The 27,739-nt window shown below is 43.1% G+C and overlaps 1 protein-coding gene across 1 annotated transcript in view; it reads left to right on the top strand.

Annotated features, from left to right (window-relative positions):
• ADAM10 (ADAM metallopeptidase domain 10) overlaps positions 1-27,739 on the top strand; it is a 346,615-nt gene that overhangs the window by 126,850 nt on the left and 192,026 nt on the right. Inside the window, exon 2 of the mRNA XM_063926173.1 lies at positions 12,514-12,664. Within this exon, the coding sequence (XP_063782243.1) occupies positions 12,514-12,664 (151 nt within the window). The remainder of the gene's footprint in view (positions 1-12,513; positions 12,665-27,739) is intronic.

Raw genomic sequence — 27,739 nt, 5'->3', positions numbered from 1 at the left:
GTCAGCCTGTTCCCAGAATCAAGATTCTTCCCCCGCCTCCTGTGAGTCCACACCATGACGCGGGTGCTCCACAGGTGTAGCCAGGTACGGTGGGGGGCCGTCTCAAAAATTTCAGCAATTAGTGGGCTCGCTCACAGGTGGATCCTTGTTTCTTTCAAGTAGTATTTCAGGGGTACAAGCTGGAATTCGAGATGTCTCCCCCCAGCCGTTTCCTAAAATATGCCTTGCTGACAACTCCCTCAGGCAGGGAGGCTGTGCTAGAGGCAATTAATAAGCGGTATTCCCAGCAGGTAATACTCAAGGTGCCCCTACTTCAACAAGGACGGGGTTACTATTCCACACGGGTTGGGGTACCGAAACCGCATGGTTCGGTGTGACCCATTTTATATTTAAAATCCTTGAACACATACATAAAAAAATTCAAGTTCAAGATGGAATCGCTCAGGGCGGTTATTGCAAGCCTGGACGAGGGGGATTACATGGTATCCCGGGACATCAAGGATGCTTACCTGCATGTCCCCATTTACCATCCTCGCCAGGAGTACCTCAGATTTGTGGTACAGGATTACCATTACCAAGTCCAGACACTGCCGTTTTGACTGTACATGGCACCGAGGGTGTTTTATCAAGGTAATGGCCGAAATGATGATACTTCTTCGAAAAAAGGGAGTTGTAATTATCCCGTACTTGGACAATCTCGTTATAAGGGCGAGGTCCAAGGAGCAGTTGGTAGTCGGGGTAGCACTATTTTGGAAAGTGCTACAACAGCATGGTTGGATTCTAAACAGTCCAAAGTCACAGCTGGTTCATATGACACGTCTACTGTTCCTGGGGATGGTTCTGGACATAAACCAGAAATAGTGTTTCTCCCGGAGGAGAAAGCCAAGGAGTTGTCATCTCTAGTCAGAGACCTCCTGAAGCCAAAATAGGTAGCGGTGCATCATTGCACGCGAATCCTGGGAAAAATGGTAGCTTCCTACGAAGCAATCCCATTAGGCAGGTTCCATACAAGAACTTTTCAGAGGGACCTGTTGGACAAGTGGTCCGGATCGCATCTTCCGATGCATAGGCTGATAACCCTATCTCCAAGGACCAGGGTATCTCTACTGTGGTGGCTGCAGAGTGCCCATCTTCAAGAGGGCCGCAGGTTCGGCATACAGGACTAGGTCCTAGTGACCATGGATTCCAGCCTTTGAGGCTGAGGGGCAGTCACACAGGGAAGAAACTTCCAGGGACTTTGGTCAAGTCAGGTTATTTCCCTACACATAAATATTCTGGACCTGAGGGCCATTTACAATGCCCTGAGGCCGGCAAGGCCTCTGCTTCAAAACCAGCCGGTACTGATCCAATCAGACAACATCACGGCAGTCGCCCATGTAAACCAACAGGGCGGCACAAGAAGCAGGATGGCGATGGCAGAAGCCACAAGGATTCTCCGATAGGCGGAAAATCATGTGTTAGCACTGTCAGCAGTGTTCATTCCTGGAGTGGACAACTGGGAAGCAGATCTTCTCAACAGACACGACCTACACCCGGGAGAATGGGGACTTCCTCCAGAAGTCTTCCAATAGGATTGTACACCATTGGGAAAGGCCACAGGTGGACATGATGGCGTCCCGCCTCAACAAAAAGCTATAAAAGATATTGCACCAGGTCAAGGGACCCTCAGGTGATAGCTATGGACGCTCTGGTAACACCGTGGGTGTACCAGTCGGTTTATGTGTTCTCCCCTCTGCCTCTCATACCAAAGGTACTGGGAATAATAAGAAGGCGAGGAGTAAGAACGATACTCGTGGATGGCCAAGAAGAGCTTGGTACCCAGAACTTCAAGAATTTATATCAGAGGACCCATGGCCTCTGCCACTCAGACAGGACCTGCGGCAGCAGGGGCCCTGTCTGTTCCAAGACTTACCGCGGCTGCGTTTGACGGCATGGCGGTTGAACTCCGGATCCTGAAGTAAAAGGGCATTCCGGAGGAAGTCATTCCTACGCTTACTAAAGCCAGGAAAGAGGTTACAGCAACTCATTATCACCGCATATGGCGAAAATATGTTGCATGGTGTGAGGCCGAAAGGGCCCCAACAGAGGAATTTCAACTAGGTCGATTTCTGCATTTCCTGCAAGCAGGAGTGACTATGGGCCTTAAATTGGGTTCCATTAAGGTACAGATCTCGGCTCTGTCGATTTTCTTTCAAAAAGAACTAGCTTCAGTACCTGAAGTTCAGACATTTATAAAAGGAGTGCTGCATAGTCAGCCCCCGTTTGTGCCTCCTGTGGCACCTTGGGATCTCAACGTGGTGTTGAGTTTCTTAAAATCACATTGGTTTGAACCACTAAAAACCGTGGATCTGAAATATCTCACGTGGAAGGTGGTTATGTTATTGGCCTTGGCTTCTGCCAGGCGAGTATCAGAATTGGCGGCTTTGTCTTGTAAAAGCCCTTATTTGATTTTCCATATGGATAGGGCAGAATTGAGGACTCGTCCCCAGTTTCTCCCAAAGGTGGTGTCAGCGTTTCACCTGAACCAGCCTATTGTGGTGCCTGCGGCTACTAGGGACTTGGAGGACTCCAAGTTGCTAGACGTTGTCAGGGCACTGAAAATATATGTTTCCAGAACGGCTAGAGTCAGAAAATCTGACTCGCTGTTTATCCTATATGCACCTAACAAGCTGGGTGCTCCTGCTTCTAAGCAGACTATTGCTCGTTGGATTTGTAGTACAATTCAGCTTGCACATACTGTGGCAGGCCTGCCACAGCCAAAATCTGTCAATGCCCATTCCACAAGGAAGGTGGGCTCATCTTGGGCGGCTGCCCGAGGGGTCTCGCCTTTACAACTTTGCCGAGCAGCTACTTGGTCAGGGGCAAACACGTTTGCAAAATTCTACAAATTTGATACCCTGGCTGAGGAGGACCTGGAGTTCTCTCATTCGGTGCTGCAGAGTCATCCGCACTCTCCCGCCCGTTTGGGAGCTTTGGTATAATCCCCATGGTCCTTACGGAGTTCCCAGCATCCACTAGGACGTCAGAGAAAATAAGAATTTACTCACCGGTAATTCTATTTCTCGTAGTCCGTAGTGGATGCTGGGCGCCCATCCCAAGTGCGGTTTATCTGCAATACTTGTACATAGTTATTGTTAACTAAATCGGGTTATTGTTGAGCCATCTGTTGAGAGGCTCTATTGTTTCATACTGTTAACTGTGTTTCATATCACGAGTTGTACGGTGTGATTGGTGTGGCTGGTATGAGTCTTACCCGGGATTCAAAATCCTTCCTTATTGTGTACGCTCGTCCGGGCACAGTACCTAACTGAGGCTTGGAGGAGGGTCATAGTGGGAGGAGCCAGTGCACACCAGGTAGTCTAAGATCTTTCTAGAGTGCCCAGCCTCCTTCGGAGCCCGCTATTCCCCATGGTCCTTACGGAGTTCCCAGCATCCACTACGGACTACGAGAAATAGAATTACCGGTGAGTAAATTCTTATTTTAATACAGATTAAAAGCAACTCTGTATATTTCAGATATCCCTATTTCTCTTACGTCCTAGAGGATGCTGGGGACTCCGTAAGGACCATGGGGTATAGACGGGCTCCGCAGGAGATAGGGTACCTAAAAAGAACTTTGACTATGGGTGTGCACTGGCTCCTCCCTCTATGCCCCTCCTCCAGACCTCAGTTAGATCTTGTGCCCAGAGGAGAATGGGTGCACTGCAGAGAGCTCTCCAGAGTTTTCTGTGGAAAAAGAATTTTGTTAGGTTTTTTATTTTCAGGGAGTCCTGTCGGCAACAGGCTCCCTACATCGTGGGACAGAGGAGAGAGAAGCAGAGCTGGCTTGTAAAGTTGGGCACTGCTTCTAGGCTACTGGACACCATTAGCTCCAGAGGGAGTCGGAACACAGGTCTCACCTGGGGTTCGTCCCGGAGCCGTGCCGCCGTCCTCCTCACAGATGCCGAAGATAGAAGCCGGGTGAGTATTGAGGAAAAGACTTCAGGCGGCAGAAGACATCAGATCTTCATGAGGTAAGCGCGCAGCGGTAAGCTGAGCGCCATTGCTCCCAGTCACAGACACAAAGCAGGCACTGAAGGGTGCAGGGGGCACCCTGGGCAGCAATAAACCTCGATTTGGCCATAAATACGATGGATTAGGCTGTGGGACAGTAAATCCGCGGACCCCCGCCATTTTATTAGTATATGATGAAGGGACCGAAGCCCGCCGTCGGGTGGGTGGGGCTTGATCCTCAGCACTAACCAGCGCCATTTTCTCCACAGAGGCTGCATGAGAAAACGCTGGCTCCCTGTTCCCTCCCCTGCTGAGCTTCACAGGTTGGAAAAAGGAGGAGGGGGGCACTTTGGCGACGCAGTGAGTGGAGATTACAATTATAAACATATAATAGCGCTATCTGGTCATATATTCCAGTGTTTTTAAGCGCTGGGTGTGTGCTGGCATACTCTCTCTCTCTGTCTCTCCTAAGGGCCTGGTTGGGGTTTTGTCCCCTTATAGGTAACTCCCTGTGTGTGTGGGGTGTCGGTACGTGTGTGTTGACATGTCTGAGGCTTCTCCAAGGAGGAGGTGGAGCAAGTGAGTGGTGTGTCCCTGTCGGTTGTGCCGACTCCAGATTGGATGGAGATGTGGCATACGTTGCATGCAAGTTTCGCATCTTTACATAAAAGGCTTGATAAGGCTGGTTTAGGGGGGACATCAGGCGGTCAATCAACAGATTAGACCGACTCACAGGGCCCGTCGGGGTCTCAAAAGCGTCCCTTAACACAAGACACTACTACCGACACGGATTCTGATTCCAGTGACGACTATGACAAAGTAAAATTGCACCCTAGTGTGACTAAAACTATTCAGTGTATGATTGTGGCAATAAGGGATGTGTTGCAGGATGAACCCTCAGTCCCCGACACAAGGGTACACATGTTTCAGGAAAAGAAACAGATTATTAATTTTTCCACATCTCATGAATTAAATGAGTTCTTTGGAAAAGCTTGGGAGACTTCGGATAAGAGACCGCAGATCCCCAAAAGAATTTTTATGGCATACCCTTTCCCTAAGCAGTACAGGGAGATTTGGGAATTACCCCCCACTGTGGACAAGGCCCTGACGCGCTTATCCAAGAAAGTGGCGCTACCGTCTCCTGACACAGCGGCCCTTAAAGACCCAGCAGATCGCAGGCAAGAAACTACCTTAAAGGGTATTTATGCTCATACGGGTGCTGTGCTAAGACCGACGATTGCGTTGGCATGGGTGTGTAGCGCAATTGCAGCTTGGACAGAGGAGCTGACAGATCAATTTGATACTATGGATAAGGATACTATATTCCTAACTCTAGCCCATATAAAAGACGCAGTCTTATTTATGAGGGATGCTCAAAGGGACATTGGATTGCTAGCTTCTAGGGCCAATGCCATGTCTATCTCAGCGAGAAGATCCTTATGGACTCGCCAATGGACGGGTGATGCGGATTCCAAGAAACATATGGAAGTACTACCCTATAAGGGGGATGTATTGTTTTGGGATGGGCTGACGGACCTGGTATCCACAGCTACAGCAGGTAAATCAAATTTTTTACCATATATTCCCCAACAGCAAAAGAAAGTAACACCCTATCAGATGCAGTCCTTTCGGTCGCACAAGTCCAAAAGAGGTCGGGGATCCTCTTTCCTCGCCAGAGGTAAGGGCAGAGGCAAGAGAGCACCTGCTTCGGCCGGTGCCCAGGAACAAAAGTCCTCCCCGGCTGCTCCAAAACCCACAGCATGACGCTGAGGCTCCTCTGAGGGAGTCCGCACCGGTGGGGGCACGTCTTCGACTTTTCAGTCAGGCCTGGGTCAGTTCGGACCTGAATCCCTGGGTGTTGGAAATAGTTTCCCAGGGTTACAAATTGGAATTTGAGGAGGTGCCCCCGCGCCGATTTTTCAAATCGGCCCTACCAGCTTCCACATCGGAAAGGGATGTAGTGTTAGCTGCAATTCAAACGCTGTGTATACAGCAAGTGATAATCAAGGTTCCCCTGCACCAGCAGGGAAGAGGTTACTACTCAACCCTATTTGTGGTCCCGAAACCGGTCGGTTCGGTCAGACCGATTATGAATCTGAAGTCCCTAAACCTGTACATAAAAAGATTCAAATTAAAAATGGAATCACTCAGAGCGATAATAGCCAACATGGAGGAGGGGGAGTTTATGGTGTGTCTGGACATAAAGGATGCTTACCTTCATGTCCCCATATATGCCCCCCATCAGGAATACCTGAGATTCGATGTACAGGATTGTCATTACCATTTTCAGACGTTGCCGTTTGGACTTTCCACGGCCCCGAGGATTTTCACCAAGATAATGGCGGAAATGATGGTGATCCTGCGCAAGCATGGTGTCACAATTATCCCATACTTGGACGATCTCCTGATAAAAGCGAGATCAAGGGAGAAATTGCTGAGCAGTGTGGCGCTCTCTCTGAGAGTGCTCCAGCAACACGGTTGGATTCTAAATCTACCGAAGTCACAGTTGATTCCGACAACTCGACTACCGTTCCTAGGTATGATACTGGATACGGAACAAATGAAGGTCTTCCTCCCATTAGAGAAAGCCCAAGACATCCAGAACATGGTCAGAGACCTGCTAAAACCGAAAAAGGTGTCAGTTCACCAATGCACTCGAGTTCTGGGGAAAATGGTGGTGGCCTACGAGGCCATTCCCTTCAGAAGGTACCATGCAAGGACTTTTCAATGGGACCTTCTGGACAAGTGGTCCGGGTCCCATCTGCATTTACATCGGAAAATAACTCTGTCCCCAGGAACCAGAGTGTCCCTCCTGTGGTGGTTGCAAAGTGCTCACCTGCTGGAGGGTCGCAGGTTCGGGATTCAGGACTGGATCCTGGTTACCACGGACGCGAGCCTCCGAGGATGGGGAGCGGTCACACAGGGAAGGACTTTTCAGGGTCTTTGGTCAGACCAGGAGTCCTGTCTACACATCAATGTGTTGGAACTCAGGGCCATTTACAACGGGCTTCGACAAGCGGAGAGTTTTCTTCGAAACCTTCCGGTTCTGATTCAATCAGACAATGTTACAGCAGTGGCTCATGTGAACCGCCAAGGCGGGACAAGAAGCAGAGTCGCGATGGCGAAAGCCACAAGGATCCTTCGCTGGGCGGAAAATCATGTAAGCGCTCTGTCGGCTGTCTTTATTCCGGGAGTGGACAACTGGGAAGCGGACTTCCTCAGCAGACACGATCTCCATCCAGGAGAGTGGGGACCTCATCAAGAAGTCTTTGCAGACGTAACACGTCTTTGGGGAACTCCTCAAATAGACATGATGGCGTCACGCCTCAACAAAAAACTTCGGAGGTATTGCGCCAGGTCTCGGGACCCTCAGGCAGTAGCAGTAGACGCACTGGTAACACCGTGGGTGTTCGACTCGGTCTACGTGTTCCCTCCTTTTCCTCTCATCACGAAAGTGTTGAGGATCCTAAGACGAAGAAGAGTACAGGCGATACTCGTTGTCCCAGACTGGCCTCGAAGGGCTTGGTACTCTGATCTACAAGAGATGCTCACAGGAGACCCCTGGCCTCTTCCTCTGAGAGAAGACCTGTTGCAGCAGGGGCCCTGTGTATTTCAAGACTTACCGCGGTTACGTTTGACGGCATGGCGGTTGAACGCCGAATCCTAGCAGAAAAGGGGATTCCGGAAGAGGTCATCCCTACGTTAATAAAGGCTAGGAAGGAGGTGACGATAAAACATTATCACTGTATCTGGCGAAAGTATGTGTCTTGGTGTGAGTCCAAGAATGCACCTACAGAAGATTTTCATTTGGGTCGTCTTCTCCACTTCCTACAGACAGGAGTGGATATGGGCCTGAAATTAGGCTCGGTTAAGGTACAGATTTCGGGCCTCTCGATTTTCTTTCAGAAGGAATTGGCTTCTCTTCCAGAAGTCCAGACGTTTGTAAAGGGAGTGCTGCACATCCAGCCCCCTTTTGTGCCTCCAGTGGCACCATGGGACCTGAACGTGGTGTTGCAGTTCCTAAAATCACACTGGTTTGAACCGCTTAACAAGGTTGAGTTGAAATTTCTTACCTGGAAGGTGGTAATGTTGTTGGCCTAAGCATCAGCAAGGCGAGTGTCAGAATTGGCGGCTCTATCACACAAGAGCCCCTGCTTGATTTTTCATGTGGATCGAGCTGAATTGAGGACACGTCCGCAATTTTTGCCTAAAGTGGTTTCGTTGTTCCATATGAATCAACCTATTGTGGTGCCTGTGGCTACTGGTGACCTGGAGGATTCCAGATCCCTGGACATAGTCAGGGCGTTAAAAATTTATGTAGCCAGGACGGCTAAAATTAGGAAAACAGAGGCTCTGTTTGTCCTGTATGCGGCCAATAAGATTGGCGCTCCTGCTTCAAAGCAGACTATTGCTCGCTGGATCTGTAATACGATTCAGCAGGCTCACTCTATGGCTGGATTGCCGGTTCCAAATTCGGTTGAGGCCCATTCCACTAGGAAGGTGGACTCTTCTTGGGCGGCTGCCCGAGGCGTCTCGGCTTTACAACTTTGCCGAGCGGCGACGTGGTCGGGGTAAAACACTTTTGCTAAATTCTACAAGTTTGATACCCTGACTAATGAGGCCCTTGCGTTTGCTCAGTCGGTGCTGCAGAGTCATCCGCACTCTCCCGCCCGATTGGATGCTTTGGTATAAACCCCATGGTCCTTACGGAGTCCCCAGCATCCTCTAGGACGTAAGAGAAAATAAGATTTTAAACCTACCGGTAAATCTATTTCTCCTAGTCCGTAGAGGATGCTGGGCGCCCGTCCCAGTGCGGAAACTCTGCAAGACTTGTATATAGTTGTTGCTTACATAAGGGTTATGTTACAGTTAACATCGGTCTTGGACCGTTACTGTTGTTTTTGTTCATACTGTTAACTGGTTATGTATGTTCCAGGTTACATGGTATGATTGGTGTGGGCTGGTATGAATCTTGCCCTTGGATTGCTAAATCCTGCCTTGTAGTGTCCATCTCCTCTGGGCACAGTTCTCTAACTGAGGTCTGGAGGAGGGGCATAGAGGTAGGAGCCAGTGCACACCCATTGTCAAAGTTCTTTTTAGGTGCCCTATCTCCTTCGGAGCACGTCTTTACCCCATGGTCCTTACGGAGTCCCCAGCATCCTCTACGGACTAGGAGAAATACATTTACCGGTAGGTTTAAAATCTTATTTTTTCTGTATTGACCAAAGACACAGGAATGGTACCTGGAAATCAGAGCTTGTTAGCTAATATGCTTTTACGTGAATGAGAACAAAACGTGCCGTTTGAAGCACTAGTACTTCTAAGATTTAAAACCTAAAGTTAGATATTGTGAAAGTGAGAACCACTTCAAGCACTTTGGTGTGAGGGTATAAGTGACAAAAGTATACAGATGAAGAAAGCTGTCATGCTTGAAAGATAAATGAATACACGCAGCCCTATCAGACCCTGAGGGACAAAGATTAGAGGACATTAGAATCCATTTACTGGGTTGTTCTCAAAGGAACAAGTAGCTACAAGAAGATAAGGAAACACAACAGATGTCCTTACTTGAGGACAATGATTTCTTTAGTAGTTAGAACTAGGGAATGCAATCTTAAAGGAGTGTGGGTTTTATCTTCTAAATTTTGCCAGGTGGGTTGTCTCCTGGTAACCTCAATGTTGGTGCAGTTAGAGAGGGCCTTATTAGATCTGTGTTTTGTGTGATTGGAACCTCTTACATATTTTTTTATAATTATGTTTGTGTTGCCAAAAAGCTTTTTATTTTAAAATGCAGTAATCCTATTATTGCTCCCTCACATAACTTTTGAAATAGTACTTCTAGGTAGATTAAAGAGAAGAAGAAATAGCCGTATAATTAAGCAGTATATTTTTGGTTTCCTGCAGTCCTGGTGAAAGACTGTGTTGGGTGTTGTGGTGTAGAGATTGGTGTGCAGACCAATAAGATGCAAGCACATAATTTGCAGTTTTCTATTGCTCCTCCCACTGACACACAATTGAGTAGTGACATAAACATTTGCAGGTGTAATACTACAGAAATCGAGGAACCCATAGAATAGTTTCATTAATACCCCTTTTCCACCAAAAACTTGGGTCTGACCCAGGTAATTGAATTTGATTTGAAGATGTGTCATTGGCTTAAAAACCCCATTCAAACCGCAGGCTGGACCTGGGTTATTGCTTGGTCCTCCCTCTGCCAGTGTTTGGCAAAGATATCCTCTCCAAGCACCAGTGATATGATTTTCCGTATGCTGTAAGCGTGACCAGGGTCGGATGACCCAGTTCACACAGCAGATGACCCGGGTTGGTGTGAGGTTCGACCTTTGTAACTACCAGGGTAAGTTTCCCAGATAACTTGACCCAGGTTATTTTGATCTTACCCTATCCCCCACTGAAGGTCGCCATGGTCATTAGGTCGACATGTACTAGGTCGACAGGTCAAAAGGTTGACATGAGTTTTTCACATTTTTTTTTTTCATATTTTGGATTTTTTCATACTTTACAATCCATGTGGACTACGATTGGGAACGGTAACCTTGCCTGAAGCATAGTGAAGCGAGCCATGCGCGGGACATGGTGCACTAAATGGGGTTCTCCGTCACTTTACGAAGAAAACGACGCCAAAAAAAGTAAAAAAACAAAACTTGTAGAGCTTTTGCCTTGTCGACCTAATGCCCATGTCGACCTAATACATGTTAACCTTCCATGGTTGACCTAATGACTGTCGACCTAAGTTGTGTCTACCCAACGACCCATACCCCAAGAAGACTGCTGTTTAACATGATATGCAACATGCCTATATTCTGTGAGTGACTGTGGCTGTATCTGCATACAAAATGCTAAATTACGGTGTTTTCCTGGAAAACACTGTAACCTATCATTTTGTATGCAGTGATAAAAATAATATGCTTTTTCGGGGGTAAAAATATACAAAAAGATGTACAGTGTTAGGTAATGCGCACAATACTGGGCACAACTTGGAGGGCTGTTTGATGTAGAACATATCTGTAAGTCATGTGATGCATTAGAAATGTCTGTAAGGATAGATTGTAAGCTTGCGAGCAGGGCCTTCCTACCTCTCTGCTATTGTAAAGCGCAACGGAATTTGCTGCACTATATAAGAAACGGTTCAATAAATAAATAAATAAATACATTTTATTATTGACCCCAAATATGATCCTTTATAGCCACAGAAATTTTCCAAGCACATTTGAACTTGGGAATAACTACACGGTTGAGCATTCGTCTTTGACATCTGGTCTTTCTGAATGACCAATCAAATCTAAGTAGGCCTCTAAAGCTGAAGTGACTTGCGGGAAACAGTGCTGTCTATAGCAACCTTCAAACTTTGATCATTACAATGGTCTTTTTCTCTCTCTGAAGTATCTTGCTTTACTTAAGCGCCTACAATAATGTATGCAATATTTAACAACATATATTTATATAATAAAATATGGGATGCGGTTATGTGACTGGCGGTCAGGAGAATCCCCTAACATTGACTATTTCCACTCGTGAGTGTCCACAACACCCATAGGGTGGGAACAGAACCTGTGGCGATAATTTGTATGTATGTGTGTGCTTGCGTATACGTCTTCTCCTACCCTTAAGATGTTCATTTGAGTCAATAAATTTGTTTTGAAGCTCAGTAAACTTTGTAACTGTACTCTCATTATTTAGGATTGTGTGTATATAGTACTTACACTTGAGGCTAATCTATTAGCCCCGCTAAGCCGCTGCTTATCAGGGATTTTACTTCGCCTACCTCAGGCGAAACCAAATCCTGAGAAATTGGGGCTGTTTCTCACGAAAACACACAGGCTTCACTGAACCTGTGTGTTTTTGGGAGAGGGCATTTTTTATTTTTTTTGCAGGTGATCTAATAGGATAACCTGATTAAAAAATAAATAAAATAAATCTGAAATATCAGGAAAAAAAATATTCACGTTTTGCGCCCAATGTTTTACCGCAGATAATAGGATACCACCCTTAGTATTAAGACTGGTGAGCATCCCAGTTGTTGTGGATTATAAACTGAGAAGTGCCAACTCAACTGGAGGATATATACATGCACATTCAAAAAGAAATCTGTCTCCAGAGATTGATTGCAATAAACAATGCTGTGTGTTCTGCAGAGACTTATGCTGGATAAACACTGTAGTTTATAGCAAACAATCTCTGGAGTGCTGTTACCTTTTGTTTCTATGCGGTTAGATTTTCATCTGGTACCTTGAGGATTTACCTGCTCAAATTTTCTGCATGTAAAATATGTATGTATATGTGGCCATACTATCTAATAGGAATACTAATGAAACTACTGCAGAGGATGATATAGGAAGCACTTCACGTGTGCTTGTGTTATTTATGGTTTTGAAAATATGTATATGTGTGTGTGTGTATATGTGTATATGCTTTTCTGTAATAATCCCATCACCATCTACTTGTATTATATGTACTGTAAGGTTACATTTTAGCTAAAACCTGTTTATGTTCTATTTTCAGGTCAGTATGGGAACAAGTTGAATAATTATATCAGGCATTATGAAGGATTGTCTTACGACACAGACTCCTTACACCAAAAACACCAACGTGCCAAGAGAGCAGTGTCTCATGAGGAACAATTTGTACACTTGGATTTTCATGCCCATGGCAGGTAAGAGTTTAGCTTTGTTATAGCGGATGAATGGATAAAGCTTACCTTAACTTAGTCATATCAATTATTTCTATCTTACTTTAACCCCTCCCCAAATCCCCAAGAAGATAAATCCCCCTCTAAAATTCATTTTTGATATATACAATTTAGTCCTTTTTTTATTTAATACATCAAGTCTACTTTAGAAGTACCTTGTATATGTGTGTATGTATGTGTATATATATATATATATATATATATATATATATATATATATATATATATATATATAAAATCAATCAATCCAGTGTTCACCGGCACTCACATACACAGCATCAGCTTGCTCCGGTGCATGTCGAAGTCAGTAGTAGGATTCCAGCAATAACAGCACTCGGAGACCATATAGAAAATTTAAGGTGTATTATAAATCATTGACGTTTCGGAGCAGCAAGCTCCGTCCTCAGAATGTGGTGTTCATTCTGAGGACGGAGCTTGCTGCTCCGAAACGTCAATGATTTATAATACACCTTAAATTTTCTATATGGTCCCTGAGTGCTGTTATTGCTGGAATCCTATATATATATATATATATATATAATATATATATATTTCTCCTAATCAGCGATACAAAAGATTTCCTTATTACTTGCTAAATGGCATTACTTTCACTTTTTCTTCTGGATGCTGCTTTCCCTTGTCTGTGTAGCATGTCTCTTCTTTTATTTGGTTGCATTCCTCAGACAATTCTTAGTCACCACTGTGTCACAGATAAGCAATGTCTTATCTGTGCTGTAACCTATCACTCCTCATTTCCTACTTTCCCAGCATAAAGTGACCCTTGCCTTCTCATCAGTCAGTATCAGTCCAAACAGACTGAAAGAACATGTGACGTCTCTAACCTGCCCTATAGCTCAAAGCTGCCTGATTGTCACAAAGTACATTAAACAACTTTATCAAGTTACTTAGGAGTGTTATCAGTTTTGAACATATGTCTGTCACAATTGATGGGGATACAGTCTCTAAGAGGAGAGTGGATTTCTTTTTTAGATAAATATATAAATGACGTTACATAGTGGTGCAGAGTGCATAATTAGCACTTGGAGATTTAGAAATTGATTTTGGAAAGTTCCAGTTCTTTATATAGGGCGATATCCAATTAGCGCGTTTTTTTAACACGGCTAATTGATCCCCCAGGTTCTATCTAATTAGTCACGAAAGCTGACAGTTATTAGGTACTCCTTTTTTTTTTTTTTTTTCTCACCTCTCGGGGGCGATAACATACCCTGTAAGCCCCATTTTTTTGTGAAAATACATATGTACAGGAACTTATCCCGGATCCAATGTGTTGTGTGTTTTTTTTTTTACAAAACCAGAATTTTTTTCTGCCCCCAAAAAAGGCAATTAATTGGATACCCCCCATAGCGTTAGTGAGTGCTTCAACAAAACTGTAGTAGTCTTTTAAGTGCCTCACAATGCCTGCATAAAGGCAACGAGGAATGTGAATAGGTTTTCATAGTATGATTTGATTTGTACAGCATACATCCCAACTGCTCCGATTTCAGAGTACTGACTTGCCATCAATATGATTAGAACGTTGGCCCTGATTTGTGACAGGTTGGGTGGTATATCTATAAACATTGTAAAAATTGTGTTTTTTTTATGAAAACAGTGACTGGGTGTGCAGCAACTACTACTATGACCTGATCATGCCCCCACTGTTTGATAACCAGTCCACCTGTCTTGTTTTATCATCTGCAAATGTTGGGAGGTTTGGTACAGTAATAATAATGTGAACAATTTTAAAACTAACTTTGAACACTGCAGTGTTAGGGGATTGTATACATGGACACACTGCATCAGCATCATAATACAAATGTACAGGTTTGTGAAGGTAGCAGAGTTTTGTTGTTGGATACATGCTTGTGAAAGGGACTAGAGACCCCTCATACTACATGGGCTTGTATGATCTAAATAGATACTTGGCGGGCTTGAAAGTTGAAGTATTCCTGCCCTATAGAAATCATTATCTTTGTGCTAGAATCTCATCTCTACATACAGCCTAGGGGAGATGAAAGACTGAAGGTGTTACTTTCAGAAGCTTTTTCTATTGACTGACTTTGGCAAGAATCTAAAGGCTTTTAAGAAGGCTACATCACCTCGACTATTCTTTCCCACTATATAAAATGTTCATGGGTGTTGTACTCTGTTTCAGACAGCTAGAAATAAACACATTTCCTCCACTTCAAATGTGACCATAACTGGTTTTATGTTTTGCTGTTGCTAATGTTTTAGTACAAAACAGGTTGCATGTCCTTCATTGTAGGAGTCTACAAGATCTGCTTCATTGTAATGTGTGTGTGTTGTCCTTGAACATCTCTGCTTATTATGTTGTGGCTTTGGTATCATTAATACATTCTATCACTGTCATTGTCTGTATCCAGACATTTTGTGTAATTTGTGTATCCCTGATTGCACTAGTTTCTAGCAAACTGAGAGCTAGATGGTCATTGGGTTCAATTGAAGACGGATCCATTCCGACATTCATTTGTCGGAATGGATCCGACCTGGCCTATTCAATGGACATCTCAATTCGAATTTTACAAAAGTCGAATTGAGATGGGGGGGGGGGGGGGGGGGGGAGACAGGGGAGAGCAGCGGGCAGATGGGGGAGAGCAGTGCTACAACAGCAGCAGCAGCCGCTGCTGTATCGCTGCTCTCTCCCGTCTGCCTGCGGCTCTCCCTCGTCCCGCCTGTCTCACAGCCGCTGCTCCGTCCCCCGTCACAGCCGCCGCTCCGTCCCCCGTCACAGCCGCCGCTCCGTCCCGCTCCCTGTCTCCCCCTCTCACGACAGCGTCCACCCGGCTCCAGCAAGCGAGGTCTCGCTTGCTGGAGCCGGGTGGGCGCTGCTGTGAGCGGCGGCTGTCCTCCAGCGCTGCTCACCCCGTCCCCGCCTCGGCTCTCCCCCTCTCCTGCTCTAATCCCTTATCTCAGGCCGACATTTTTTTATATCGGACTGAGATGGTCGAAAAGGGGGTATCGGTTTTGGCCCCGTTTTCGACACAAGCACGTGGATCGGCAGCTATTCCGCCGATCCATGTGCTTTTCGACAAGTCGAATTCATCGACAAATTTTGGGATATATTGAATAGGTTGCATCACAATTCGACCTTAAAAAGGCGAAAACTGCCGTCTGTTCGACAGACTGCAGTTTTCGACTTCAATTGAATATACCCCTGTATGTTTGTATTAATTAAGAGAATGTTTGTATCTGTTGTGACAGTAGGGGCAATTTAACAAGCAGCCACTGACCCGTTTTTAGTAAGGGATTAGTGTCTAGTTGTGTGCCAGTATAAGTTCATTCCAGTAAGGTTTTTCACAAAGCTACATATTTCCATCCCATTAAAGTTACACTACCGAATTCTGAAAACTTTAAGTTCAATTTTAAGTTGTCCACTTTTAAAATGGCTTCAGGGAGCAGGAGAGAGAAAGTCGATTAAAACAAGTAATGGGGCAATATCCAATTGATTATCGCGCCCGATCTCCTGTCTAAAGTGACGGAAGATCACAGGGGTGATTTTCAATTGTATCTGTTTTTCACCCTGATCGCATCAATAGAGGATAAAACGCGGCTAAACCCGATCAAAGTGCTGGACGCAATCGCAAAAAAGTGCAGTTTGTGCGGCCAATCGTGGTCACTTTACGCGCATTTCAGATCAGGCAGTACGGATGGTGTAATGGCAGTACGGATGGTGTAATGGTTAGCATTACTGCCTAACAGCACTGAGGCCATGGGTTCGATTCCCATCATGGCTCTAACTGTGTGGAGTTTGTATATTCTCCCCATACTTGTGTGGGTTTCCTCCGGGTACTCCGGTTTCCTCCCACAATCCAAAAATATACTGGTAGGTTAATTGGATCCCAACAAAAATTAACCCTAGTGTGAATGTGTGTACGTGTGGTAGGGAATATAGATTGTAAGCTCCATTGGGGCAGGGACTAATGTGAATGGCCAAATATTCTCTCTGTAAAGCGCTGTAATGCTAACCATTACACCATCCATGTGGCCATATGTTTAAGCTGAATGTATACAGTTACATATACATCAGTACTATAACAAACTTTAATATAATCCAATGTTACATTATATGTACTGTAATGTAATGCCCCCAATTGCATTATGCCACATAGTGCCCAAATTTCACATGCAACACTATAGTGTCCACAATTAATGTAATGCCACACAGTAGGGCCTCTTATTCTCATTATACCACATTTGTGCTACTTATTTACATTATGCCATAGTAGTACTTTATAGAAGAATACATTAGAATGAGAACTACAGTGGGTATGATGTGTGCCCACTACTGTTTTATGGTGGCATTGGGCACCTTGCAGCACACACTGTAGCTCCTGGCTTGTGATTGGACATGATAGGTATGCTGCCTTTGAAATTGAATAAGAGTCTTACATCTTGCCTTTGAAATGGTGTGCTTCTCCTGCAGTGGGTTCTGCTGACCACAGGCACCAAGTCGTTTGCTCTGCCTAGCTTCTGTTGCTCCCAGCCTCCCACACTCACTATGTGTATAGTAGTGCCATACTCCGGAGAAGTGCATTTTGGCACTTCCAAAACAAGGGAACTGTGGTGCTAATTGTTACTTGTGCTCCGTTTTAGTTTTTCTGTTTCTGTAATAAGTTCTGTGTACCCTCTATAGTTCTAATGTGTGCCGTATGTACGGCGCTACAAAACACTTGTGACGCCTTTTATAAATAACATTTAATAATAATAAATACTGGAGAAACTAAGGGTGTGTACACACGGTGAGATAAATCTGTGAGATTTTGACTATATAGTCAAAATCTTATGAAAAGTTAGTGCATATCTCATGGTGCTAGGCAGCTTGCGATACAGATTCGATCCCGGTGCGCACTCCCGTGGGTCGATATCGTAAGGCTAGATAGACTGTGTAGGCAAGTCAATCTTGACTATCTAGTGTACTATCTAGTACAAAGTATAGTTAAAATTGGCACTTAGTTAAAATCGTACATAGACAAAATCTCAAGCACAGATAGTCAAACTCTGTACTATCTGTGCTATCTGGGCACTGGGGGAGTTCAAGGGAAATCGTATTGTCAAAATCGAACATAGCAGGGATCTCATATTCCTTTTAACCATCTACTTAATGTTGTCAAATGTATCTTTGCTATATGCATGTTCCAATTTTGCATTAATTTTCTTCACTTTTATTCATAATTAATTTTGTTACCACTACAATTCTGATTGCTCTCCATTACCCATTTATGCCAAAAGGCCAGTGCCACCTAGTGGCTGTTTCAATTCTTTGAAAGAATGACTACTTCCGTTCTGTTACCAATGCTTACTCTACATTTGGGTTTTGGGTGCATATCTTAATTAAACTAATAGTTTTTCTTTTTCTTTTTTCTTTTTTTTTTTTTTTCTTTTTTTTCTTTTATTGCTCAAATACTAATGAAATTGCAGTTTGCCAGACTGAATTGTCGTTCGCACAATTACTAATGCCCATGGCTTTACACAACTGACACAGAGCTTGTTTTGTTCTTTTAACAAATCTTCTCAAATGTGAATGAAAATGTGGAATTGGCCTTTAGTGTGTTGGAAGTGGTGATTGGTTTTCTGGTAACCTTTAATTAGGAAAGTGCATTTTTTGTAAATATAATGCAATTTTTTCCAAACTTCATATTTATTTATTGTTGATTTGTAGTACACAGCATGGAGCACATTACACAATGATAGTCGTGTAAGCCACATGACTGATTGTTGGTCTTCATTTATTCATTTTGTGTCACATGTTGGATGAAAGTCCCTGTTAATAATTCTCTAATCCCAGAAGCTGAGGCTACAACATGAGATGTCTGACATGATTAAGTCAGTCAGCTGAGCTACTGTATGCTTTCCCTCTTCTGCAATAAAGCCTGTAATTGGCTAGACTGCTGATGCCATTGCTTCCCTCATCCCCCACATGACGCACCAAACTGACTGATCTGACAAATTTAGTGTCACCGTGAACCCGATAAGTTGCTAAGAAAATTCATAAGTATGTAACTTAAAATTAATGTTGCACGTGCGTGTATCTTTGCTGTGTGAATTTTTTGTGTGTGCGCCTACTGGACATTAATACACATGCTGTAAAACCCAATTAGGGTTGAGTGTTTTGGTTATGAACCCCTGGGGGTCAGGAATATGTCCAGCTTGCTTTTGTTTTGGGCATTTGCAGCTTTTGGGTGCTTTCATGAGATTCTCTGCATCTGCCCCTAGCAGCTTTACTTGTTTTGTACGATAGTAACATTTTATGACGTTTAGGTAACTGACCACTGAAATGCGCTTTATGTGATATTAATTTGCAAGAGCTTTCAATGCTCATGTTGCCCAAATGTGGTTTATGCATTTTTAGGGTCCAGTTATGGCTAAAGTCTAGCCAACTGCCGAGGCTCTTGTGACTGCACTTGTGATGGGTGTAGTTGGGATACAGCTGGCTTGGTTAGAATGGTCTAGTTACCACCTTAAATGTTCCACAATTCTAAAACAAGAAGTTCTTTTACAGGTGTCTCCATATAACTGTAGTTTCTTTGCTTCTGTCCTTTTACAGAATTTGAATGTTTACATGCATGCTAGTTCAGAAGTTCTCAAATGCGGTCCCCTAAGCACCCTAAAGGTCCAGGTTTTAAGTATATCCATGCTTAGCCACAGGTGACTTCATTAGTACCTCAGTCAATTTCATTTAATTAACTGTGCTGAGCCATGGATATACTGGACCATTGGAATGCCTTGAGGACCTCTGCACTAGTTCATGGTTTGGCAACTGAAGTCCACCCCTTTTTGTTACTGTGTCTTTTACAGTGGTTGCACTTATAGATGTTGATTTTAGTATAGGGGCTGGATTTGCAGGAGGCCACAGTCTTTTACGTAGTCAGTAGATTTGTTCGTCTTACTAGTAGATTTCTTGGTACGTATTTAAGAAATGCATTTATTATAAAACTTGTGCCTTAGGTTGGGGGGATGTTTCTTGGAATAATGTGACCAAAGGGTTGTTTTAGATGTACTGTATGTATCAGGGATCGCTGCTGATAATTTAATGTTTCATACTACGCTTATCCTCACATTTGTTTTCCTCACCATGGCATCTGTTAGGTAGTGTAGGCTGACCTATTATGTGAACTACTCACACTTTCTACTTGTCAGAGTAGTCTCCCAATCTTAGAACGCTTACTAAAAGCTTACCTTTTTTATTGAATCTTTTCAGCATATTTTACCCCTTTACCCTAGAATGTTAGCTTTAAAGGTCAACACTATTTTATTTCTTACTACTTCTTGTCCTGCTATCACTATCCATGTCACCATTGCTCTGCTCCCTTTGCTCCCAGTCCCCTTTAGCGACTGTTTGCTCACCTGTATATGTCTGAAACAGGTGAACATTGAGTCCCCTCCCCCTGCTCAGCACTACTTGCTCCTTCAAGTAATAGCGACTTCCCCTCCCCTTGCCGCAGTGTGGGATGTTAGATTGATGTTTTACCTATGTTATGCACTTCTGCTACAGTGGGGATTGAAAGTTTGGGCACCCCAGGCAAAAATTCATTTTAATGTGCAAAAAGAAGCCAAGGAAAGATGGAAAAATCTCCAAAAGGCATCAAATTACAGATTAGACATTCTTATAACATGTCAAAAAAAGTTTGATTTTATTTCCATCATTTACACTTTCAAAAGAACAGAAAACAAAAAATGGCGTCTGCAAAAGTTTGGGCACCCTGCAGAGTTAATACCTAGTACTGCCCCCTTTGGACAGCTGAGACCTGGCAGTGTCATGGATTGTTCTCAATCATCGTCTGGAAAGACCAGGTGATGTCAATCTCAAAGGTTTTAAAAGCCCAGACTCATCTGACCTTGCTCCAACAATCAGCGCCATGGGTTTCTCTAAGCAGTTGTGTAGAACACTGAAACTGAGAATAGTCGACGCTCACAAAGCAAGAGAAGGCTAAAAGAAGATAGCAAAGCGTTATCAGATGCCCATATCCTCTGTTCGGAATGTAATTAAGAAATGGCAGTCATCAGGAACAGTGGAAGTTAAAGCAAGATTTGGAAGACCAAGAAAAATATCAGACAGAACAGCTTGCAGGATTGTGAGAAAAGCAAGTCAAAATCCACGTTTGACTGCACGATCCCTCCAGGAAGATCTGGCAGACACTGGTGGTACACTATTCCACTATAAAGAGATATTTGTACAAATATGGTCTTCATGGAAGAGTCATCAGAAGAAAACCTCTTCTACGTCCTCACCACAAAAATCAGCGTTTGAAGTTTGCAAATGAACATATAGACAAGCCTGATGCATTTTGGAATAAAGTTCTGTGGACCGATGAGGTTAAAATAGAACTTTTGGCCGCAATGAGCAAAGATACGTTTGGAGAAGGAAGGGCACAGAATTTAATGAAAAGAACCTCTGTCCAACTGTTCAGCATGGGGGTGGATCAATCATGCTTTGGGGTTGTATTGCAGCCAGTGGCACAGGGAACATTTCACGAGTAGAAGGAAAAATGGATTCAATAAAATTCCAGCAAATTTTGGATGCTAACTTGATGCCATCTGTGAAAAAGCTGAAGTTAAAGAGAGGCTGGCTTCTACAAATGGATAATGATCCTAAACACACCTCAAAATCCACGGTGGATTACATCAAGAGGCGTAAACTGAAGGTTTTGACATAGCCTTCACAATCTCCTGATCTCAACATAATTGAAAATCTATGGATAGACCTTAAAAGAGCAGTGCGTCACAGACAGCCCAGGAATCTCAAAGAACTGGAAGACTTTTGTAAGGAAGAATGGGCGAAGATACCTCAAACAAGAATTGAAAGACTCTTGGCTGGCTGCAAAAAGCGTTTACAAGCTGTGATACTTACCAAAGGGGACAGTACTAGGTATTAACTCTGCAGGGTGCCCAAACTTTTACAGACGCCATTTTTTGTTTTCTGTTCTTTTGAAAGTGTAAATGATGGAAATAAAATCAAACTTTTTTTTGACATGTTATAAGAATGTCTAATCTGTCATTTGATGCCTTTTGGAGATTTTTCCATCTTTCCTTGGCTTCTTTTTGCACATTAAAATAAATTTTTGCCTGGGGTGCCAAAACTTGCAATCCCCACTGTATAGTTACCAGTTGTCTGTTCTCTTGCTTGTGTACTTATTTTGCCATGTTTGCATATTTATCTCATGTACGGTGCTATGGACACTTTGTGGTGCTTTTTTTAAATAAAAGATAACAAGCTGGCAGATGGAAAAATTGAATTGTGTAGCTATCTTAATCTCCGGGAGTGGCAGGATTCTGCAAATATGTGAATGTTATAATTGGAGTGCTGTCAACGCTGAATGTATTTATTCTCAAGGTCTATTACAGTGATGGGGAACCTTGGCACATCCCAGCATGCCCTGCTACAGTTTTGCTATTTGGCCGTGCTGAAACTGTAGCAGGGCATGCTGGGATGTGTAGTTCAAAAACTGCTGGTGTGCCAAGGTTTCCTATCACTGGTCTATTACATGGGTGTATTTCTGCTGTGTGAAATCTCTTCCATTCTCCATGAAGCGCTCAAGAATTGAACATAGAGGAAAGCTCAGTTCTGTGTGCTTTTGCATTACTCTGTACAAATGGGCTTCACAGTGGCCATTTTTCCAAAAAGCACTGCAGGGTTTCCAGTGGCACTGCAGATGAGCAATAGTTTGTATGTGTACAATGCCACATTAATGACTTCCTAGACATAATAATTTGGGGATGTAACAATGTATAGTTCTTGTTGGCCTTTGCTTATTGCATCGTGTGTAAAGGGCCCTACACATTGAGCGATCCACCGCCGAGCTGCCCGACGACGGATACGGCCGACGGGCGACCCGGCGGGGGGGGGGGGGGGGGGGGGGCAGTGACGGTGGGAGTGAAGTTTCTTCACTCCCCCCGTCACCCGGCTCCATAGCAGTGCAGGCAATATGGATGAGATCGTCCATATTGGCCTGCATGCACAGGCGACGGGGCACCAGCGATGAACGAGCGCAGGGCCGCGCATCGTTCATCGCTGGTATCTCCACACTCACAGATATGAACGTTATCTCGTTCATTAATGAATGAGATCATTAATATCTTTGGGTATTATCGCCCAGTGTGTAGGGCTTATTACACCAGAACAGCACATAGGTGTAATCCCAGAATCCTCTAAAATTGTGCATGGTTATTGAGATTATGTCTGCAATATATGTATAGCTTGTTTGTAGCTTGGAGCAAACAACAAAACGCTGATGCTGTTATTTTGCAGTTTAACCTACTGTAACTTCTGAATAATTAAGTGTTTGGCTGCATAGAAATCTCACACCCACACACCACAGCTCGAGCACGTTCTGCAAAGATAATGATTGTATCTAGCTTTTTTATTTTCTACCTGGTGGCGTTTAAAATGTGGAGGTCACCCAGAGGTCTTCTCACAAAAGCCTTGACTTTTAGTACTGGTGTTCATGGGTGGATGGGAACTGACAGAACTTGTTTGATTAATGAGTATCCAGGTAAAATGGTCTGTGTAACTTATTTCAAGTGTGTTCCAGACATGACTGCTGCTTAGTTTTATGGCAATAAACTGAAAATGTCCTGGTTTTATTTTTTATGTTTTATGCTTGTGGAATATTATGCAAAGTCAAAAGACGTTCTTGTGGGTTTTTTTTTTATATGATTTCAGAGTTTTCTTCCTGATCAGTGTTATGGGGATCAGTACGATATCTCGGCGGTCGTGATCCCGGCGGTCAGGAGACAGACGCTGGGAGCACGACAGCCGGTATCCCGGCGGCGAGAGCAGCGTGTCCCCTTGCGTGCTCGCCACGCTTCAGCCCGGTGGCGAGTTCTGATCGCCGGGATCCCCAGAGGCGGTCAATTGACTGACTCCCGTGTTATGTACTGATCCCATGACTATGCAGTGCAAAATACCCATAGTTTAGTCGGGGGTTGCTAGACAAATTTTCTGCTTTTGGTACGGTTGCGTCCTTGTTTGTTCTTCTAATCAGAATAAAATTGTATTGAATGCACCATATTTCATCTCGCTTTGCATAGAGGTCAGATTGCACAAGTACAAACCCTAAAGTTGGATGTTTTGATCCTTCTTTTTTTTTTTGTATTGTTTTGTTTATTACTTTGCGAATATTTGGCACAGAAATCCAGCAACAACATTTGGCAAGGCTTTCTGCTATAGGTTAACCACGATATAGAGAATGAGCTGTTAAAATACTACACATCGAAGCAATCTTAGTCAACAGCACTACAATGTGGGAAATTTGGGCTCATATTTGCTAGTACCAAAAAATCAGTTGTGGAAAGTACAGATTATGGGTAGTGTGGTGTTAATTTTCCAGTAATGGAGAGACCATGGGGGCGATTCATTTCTTCTGCAGGGATTAAGCACCAGGGTTAAGTGCCTGAGAGCTGTTCAGTTGCTTCCTGCGAAAAAGCCCTAAGGCTGCGCTTTTGGCGGATTTCTGCTTGCACCTTTAAATAGGGCTTCAGGGCTTGTAGCGACCTGACAGCTGCATCACATCCCAAGAGCTGCAGATTTTTATGGGAAGAGGTGGTCATTGCGGAAAGTAATTGAATAGCTCTGGGCACTTAAGATGGCCATATCGCAGACCAATTTTCTGCCAACTAGTTGGAATGAAAACCTTTTAGTATATGGAAGCAAATGATAATTGGGAATTTGCTCCTAAATATTGGAAACAGACCAAAACGATTAATCAGTCAAATTGGTTAAGTCTATCAAGTCCTATTCCATCCTAGAAAATTATACATATAATCTGACGGGTTGCTATGGGCAACACCCCCACTTAAGTTTTAGGGGGGAGTACGATTGTTTTATCGGGTGCCTCAACTAATGGGCTTCTAATGGAGCACTTTAATTGTTTCTCCAGTCAGACGCCCATTAGCCGCAGGAGAAACATTTCTTCTTGCAGCCTCCTGAAGTGGTGAGAATTTTTTTTTAAATAAAGTCTTTTGGTTTGGTTGCAATAACTGGGAATTTAGACTGGTTTAGCAGATTTGCATGACTAAACCGGGTGCTAATGGGTGCACTACCATTAATGGGCATCCATTGCTTTTGGCGCCCGATAAAATCATTTAATTACTCTCTTAAAAACTTTAGTAAATATACCTTCTTGTGCCACAACTAGTCTAACTTATTGGGCAAGTTTGTGTAGACACAAACTAGCTTGCCACTTACAGGTACAGACATGAGTTGTGTAGTTTAAAATCCGATAGGTCCTCATGATTGACACCTAGTGATTTAAAGGATACAAGAGTCATCCATATACAATGTTTTTATGGCATTGTGATTAGTCTTGCAGGCTAGTCGGAAAGCAAAGACAAAACCAAGAGAATGTCTAATGTCCTTTATAGTGCTGTGGGAAATAGTTTATGGAAATCATCATTATATAGCCGAGATGATCAGATTATTGTGAAGTTGTTATTCCTTAATGAATTAGGAGAAAAGGGGTCTAACACAGAGTTCTAGGACACTGTAACACATATTGAAGCAATATCTGATGCAGCAGCGTTAAAAACAGCGTCACTAGTCAGAATAGCAATTCCAGTATAAGTTGCTGCGTTGCAAAACTCTTGTTGAATTTAAAATAATTTCTCTTTAAGGTTCCATAATTCCACATCTTTGGTAAATGTATAAATCCCCTTCACTCATTCTTGATTTTGTTTAAATCTATGCTCTAGCAAAACTCACGTAGTTAGTGCACTGATATCAAGATGTATGTTTAATCAGCTTGTTCTCTTCTGATAACACCAATCGTCTAGTAATGCTGCATTGTGGAGGAAAGGAAATTTCAGGTCATGCACTCTAATCAGGTGAGAAAACGCAGAGCGCATTTTACTTCAAAGATCCCATTTAATCTCATTTGCAGTAGACAGATTTCTTATTCCGAGTCCTCATTAATGCATCATATAGGTAGGAAAAAAGTCATGTGTAGAGACAATTTTTTTTTTTTTTTTTTTTAAATTGGTATCTTTCTATATTCACTGAACTATCAAAGGCCATGAAACTATAATTAGTGAACACATACTATAATCTGATGTGAGTGCATGAGTCCAGCCTGCCAATCTCCATGATCGATTGCTTATAATGCTTTTATATTTTGGCAATTTTAAAGATGTAGTGTCTGTTATGTAACGGGTTTGGGATTTGCGGATAATGGGTATTTCAATAATTTGGAGTACAGTACTATGTTATACCAAGGGTGGGTACACACCAGAACGATGGGCAATGGTCGGACCGAATTCCCTTCGGTCCGGACCATGCCTGATTGCCCGTACACACCAGCCTGATGTAGTGAAGGACGGAACAATGTTCTGGCCTTCATTACAAAGAGCCAGGTCGCATGCAATATCTTCCGGTTTACCATGCAGCACGACCAATCGGAGGATGTCACATACGCCTGGCAGGAGCACGCAATTGTGCGTACACACTAGACGATGTAAACAATTGTCGTTCCAGTACGGCAAATCAGTCCAATATCGTTCTGGTGGGGATACCCTAAGTATCCCTCAGAAAATCACCTTTGTCTTTCCTCACACTTTTTTCTCATCATTAAAATGTTTATACAGTAAATGGCCTTTATTGTGATTGTAGGAGGATGATCAGTAATCATGTCTGTGTATACCCAATTTTTTGGTTTGCAACTTTTGTCGTAGGGTTGAGTATCCCATATCCAAATATTCCGAAATACGGACTTTTTTGAGTGAGAGTGAGAAAGTGAAACCTTTGTTTTTTGATGGCTCAATGTACACAAACTGTTTAATACACAGTTATTAAAAATATTGTATTAAATGACCTTCAGGCTGTGTGTATAAGGTGTATATGAAACATAAATGAATTGTGTGAGTGTAGACACACTTTGTTCAATACACAAAGTTACAAAAAATATTGGCTAAAATGACCTTCAGGCTGTGTGTATAAGGTGTATATGTAACATAAATGCATTCTGTGCTTAGACTTGGGTCCCATCGCCATGATATCTCATTATGATATGCAATTATTCCAAAATACGGAAAAATCCAATATCCAAAATACCTCTGGTCCCAAGCATTTTGGATAAGGGATACTCAACCTTTTTCTGTTCTTTACCAATAAAAACAATGTTCTAATATACAGTTGTTTAAAGAGTCTTCACTTTAAGCTTACAAGACTAATGTACAGTTCTATGATAGCAGATTGAGCTTTCCTTGAGCAGTGTGCTGGTACGTCTTCTAGGTCATTGTGGTTTTGTCAGTATTCTGTGCAGGCAATATTAGCATAGTAATGTTATTGTACAGGTTGAGTATCCCTTATCCAAAATGCTTGGGACCAGAGGTATTTTGGATATGGGATTTTTCCGTATTTTGGAATAATTGCATACCATAATGAGATATCATGGTGATGGGACCTAAATCTAAGCACAGAATGCATTTATGTTTCATGTACACCTTATACACACAGCCTGAAGGTCATTATAGCCAGTATTTTTTGTAACTTTGTGCTTTGAACAAAGTGTATCTACAGTCACACAATTCATTTATGTTTTATATACACCTTATACACACAGCCTGAAGGTCATTTAATACAATATTTTTAATAACTTTGTGTATTAAACAAAGTTTGTGTACATTGAGCCATCAAAAAACAAAGGTTTCACTATCTCACCCTCACTCAAAAAAGTCTGTATTTCGGAATATTCCGTATTTCGGAATATTTGGATATGGGATACTCAACCTGTATTTACATACATAGATGTATAGAAATATTATCATACACTGCCAGGTGCTAGGTTTAAAATAGTAGTGCTTAATGGAGAATCCCCTTTTTTGTACATCAAAACATAATATTTACACTTGCAATAGTAATGAACTTTCTTTACGTTGGGGGGTATACAATTACCTACACAGGGCTATCCTATTAGCCCTGATGCGGCGCATTCCTTCCCCCGATGCCAGCACTTATTGCGAATTATGCTTCGGGTTCAACATCGAATTAATACTAGGGGTCTCATTCAGACCTGGACTCAGCCACAC

This window comes from Pseudophryne corroboree, chromosome 6 (assembly GCF_028390025.1).
Source record: "Pseudophryne corroboree isolate aPseCor3 chromosome 6, aPseCor3.hap2, whole genome shotgun sequence".
In the NCBI taxonomy this organism is placed as follows: Eukaryota; Metazoa; Chordata; class Amphibia; order Anura; family Myobatrachidae; genus Pseudophryne; species Pseudophryne corroboree.
The sequence above is the reverse complement of the archived record's forward strand: the minus strand, read 5'-3'. Positions and strand labels throughout refer to the sequence as shown.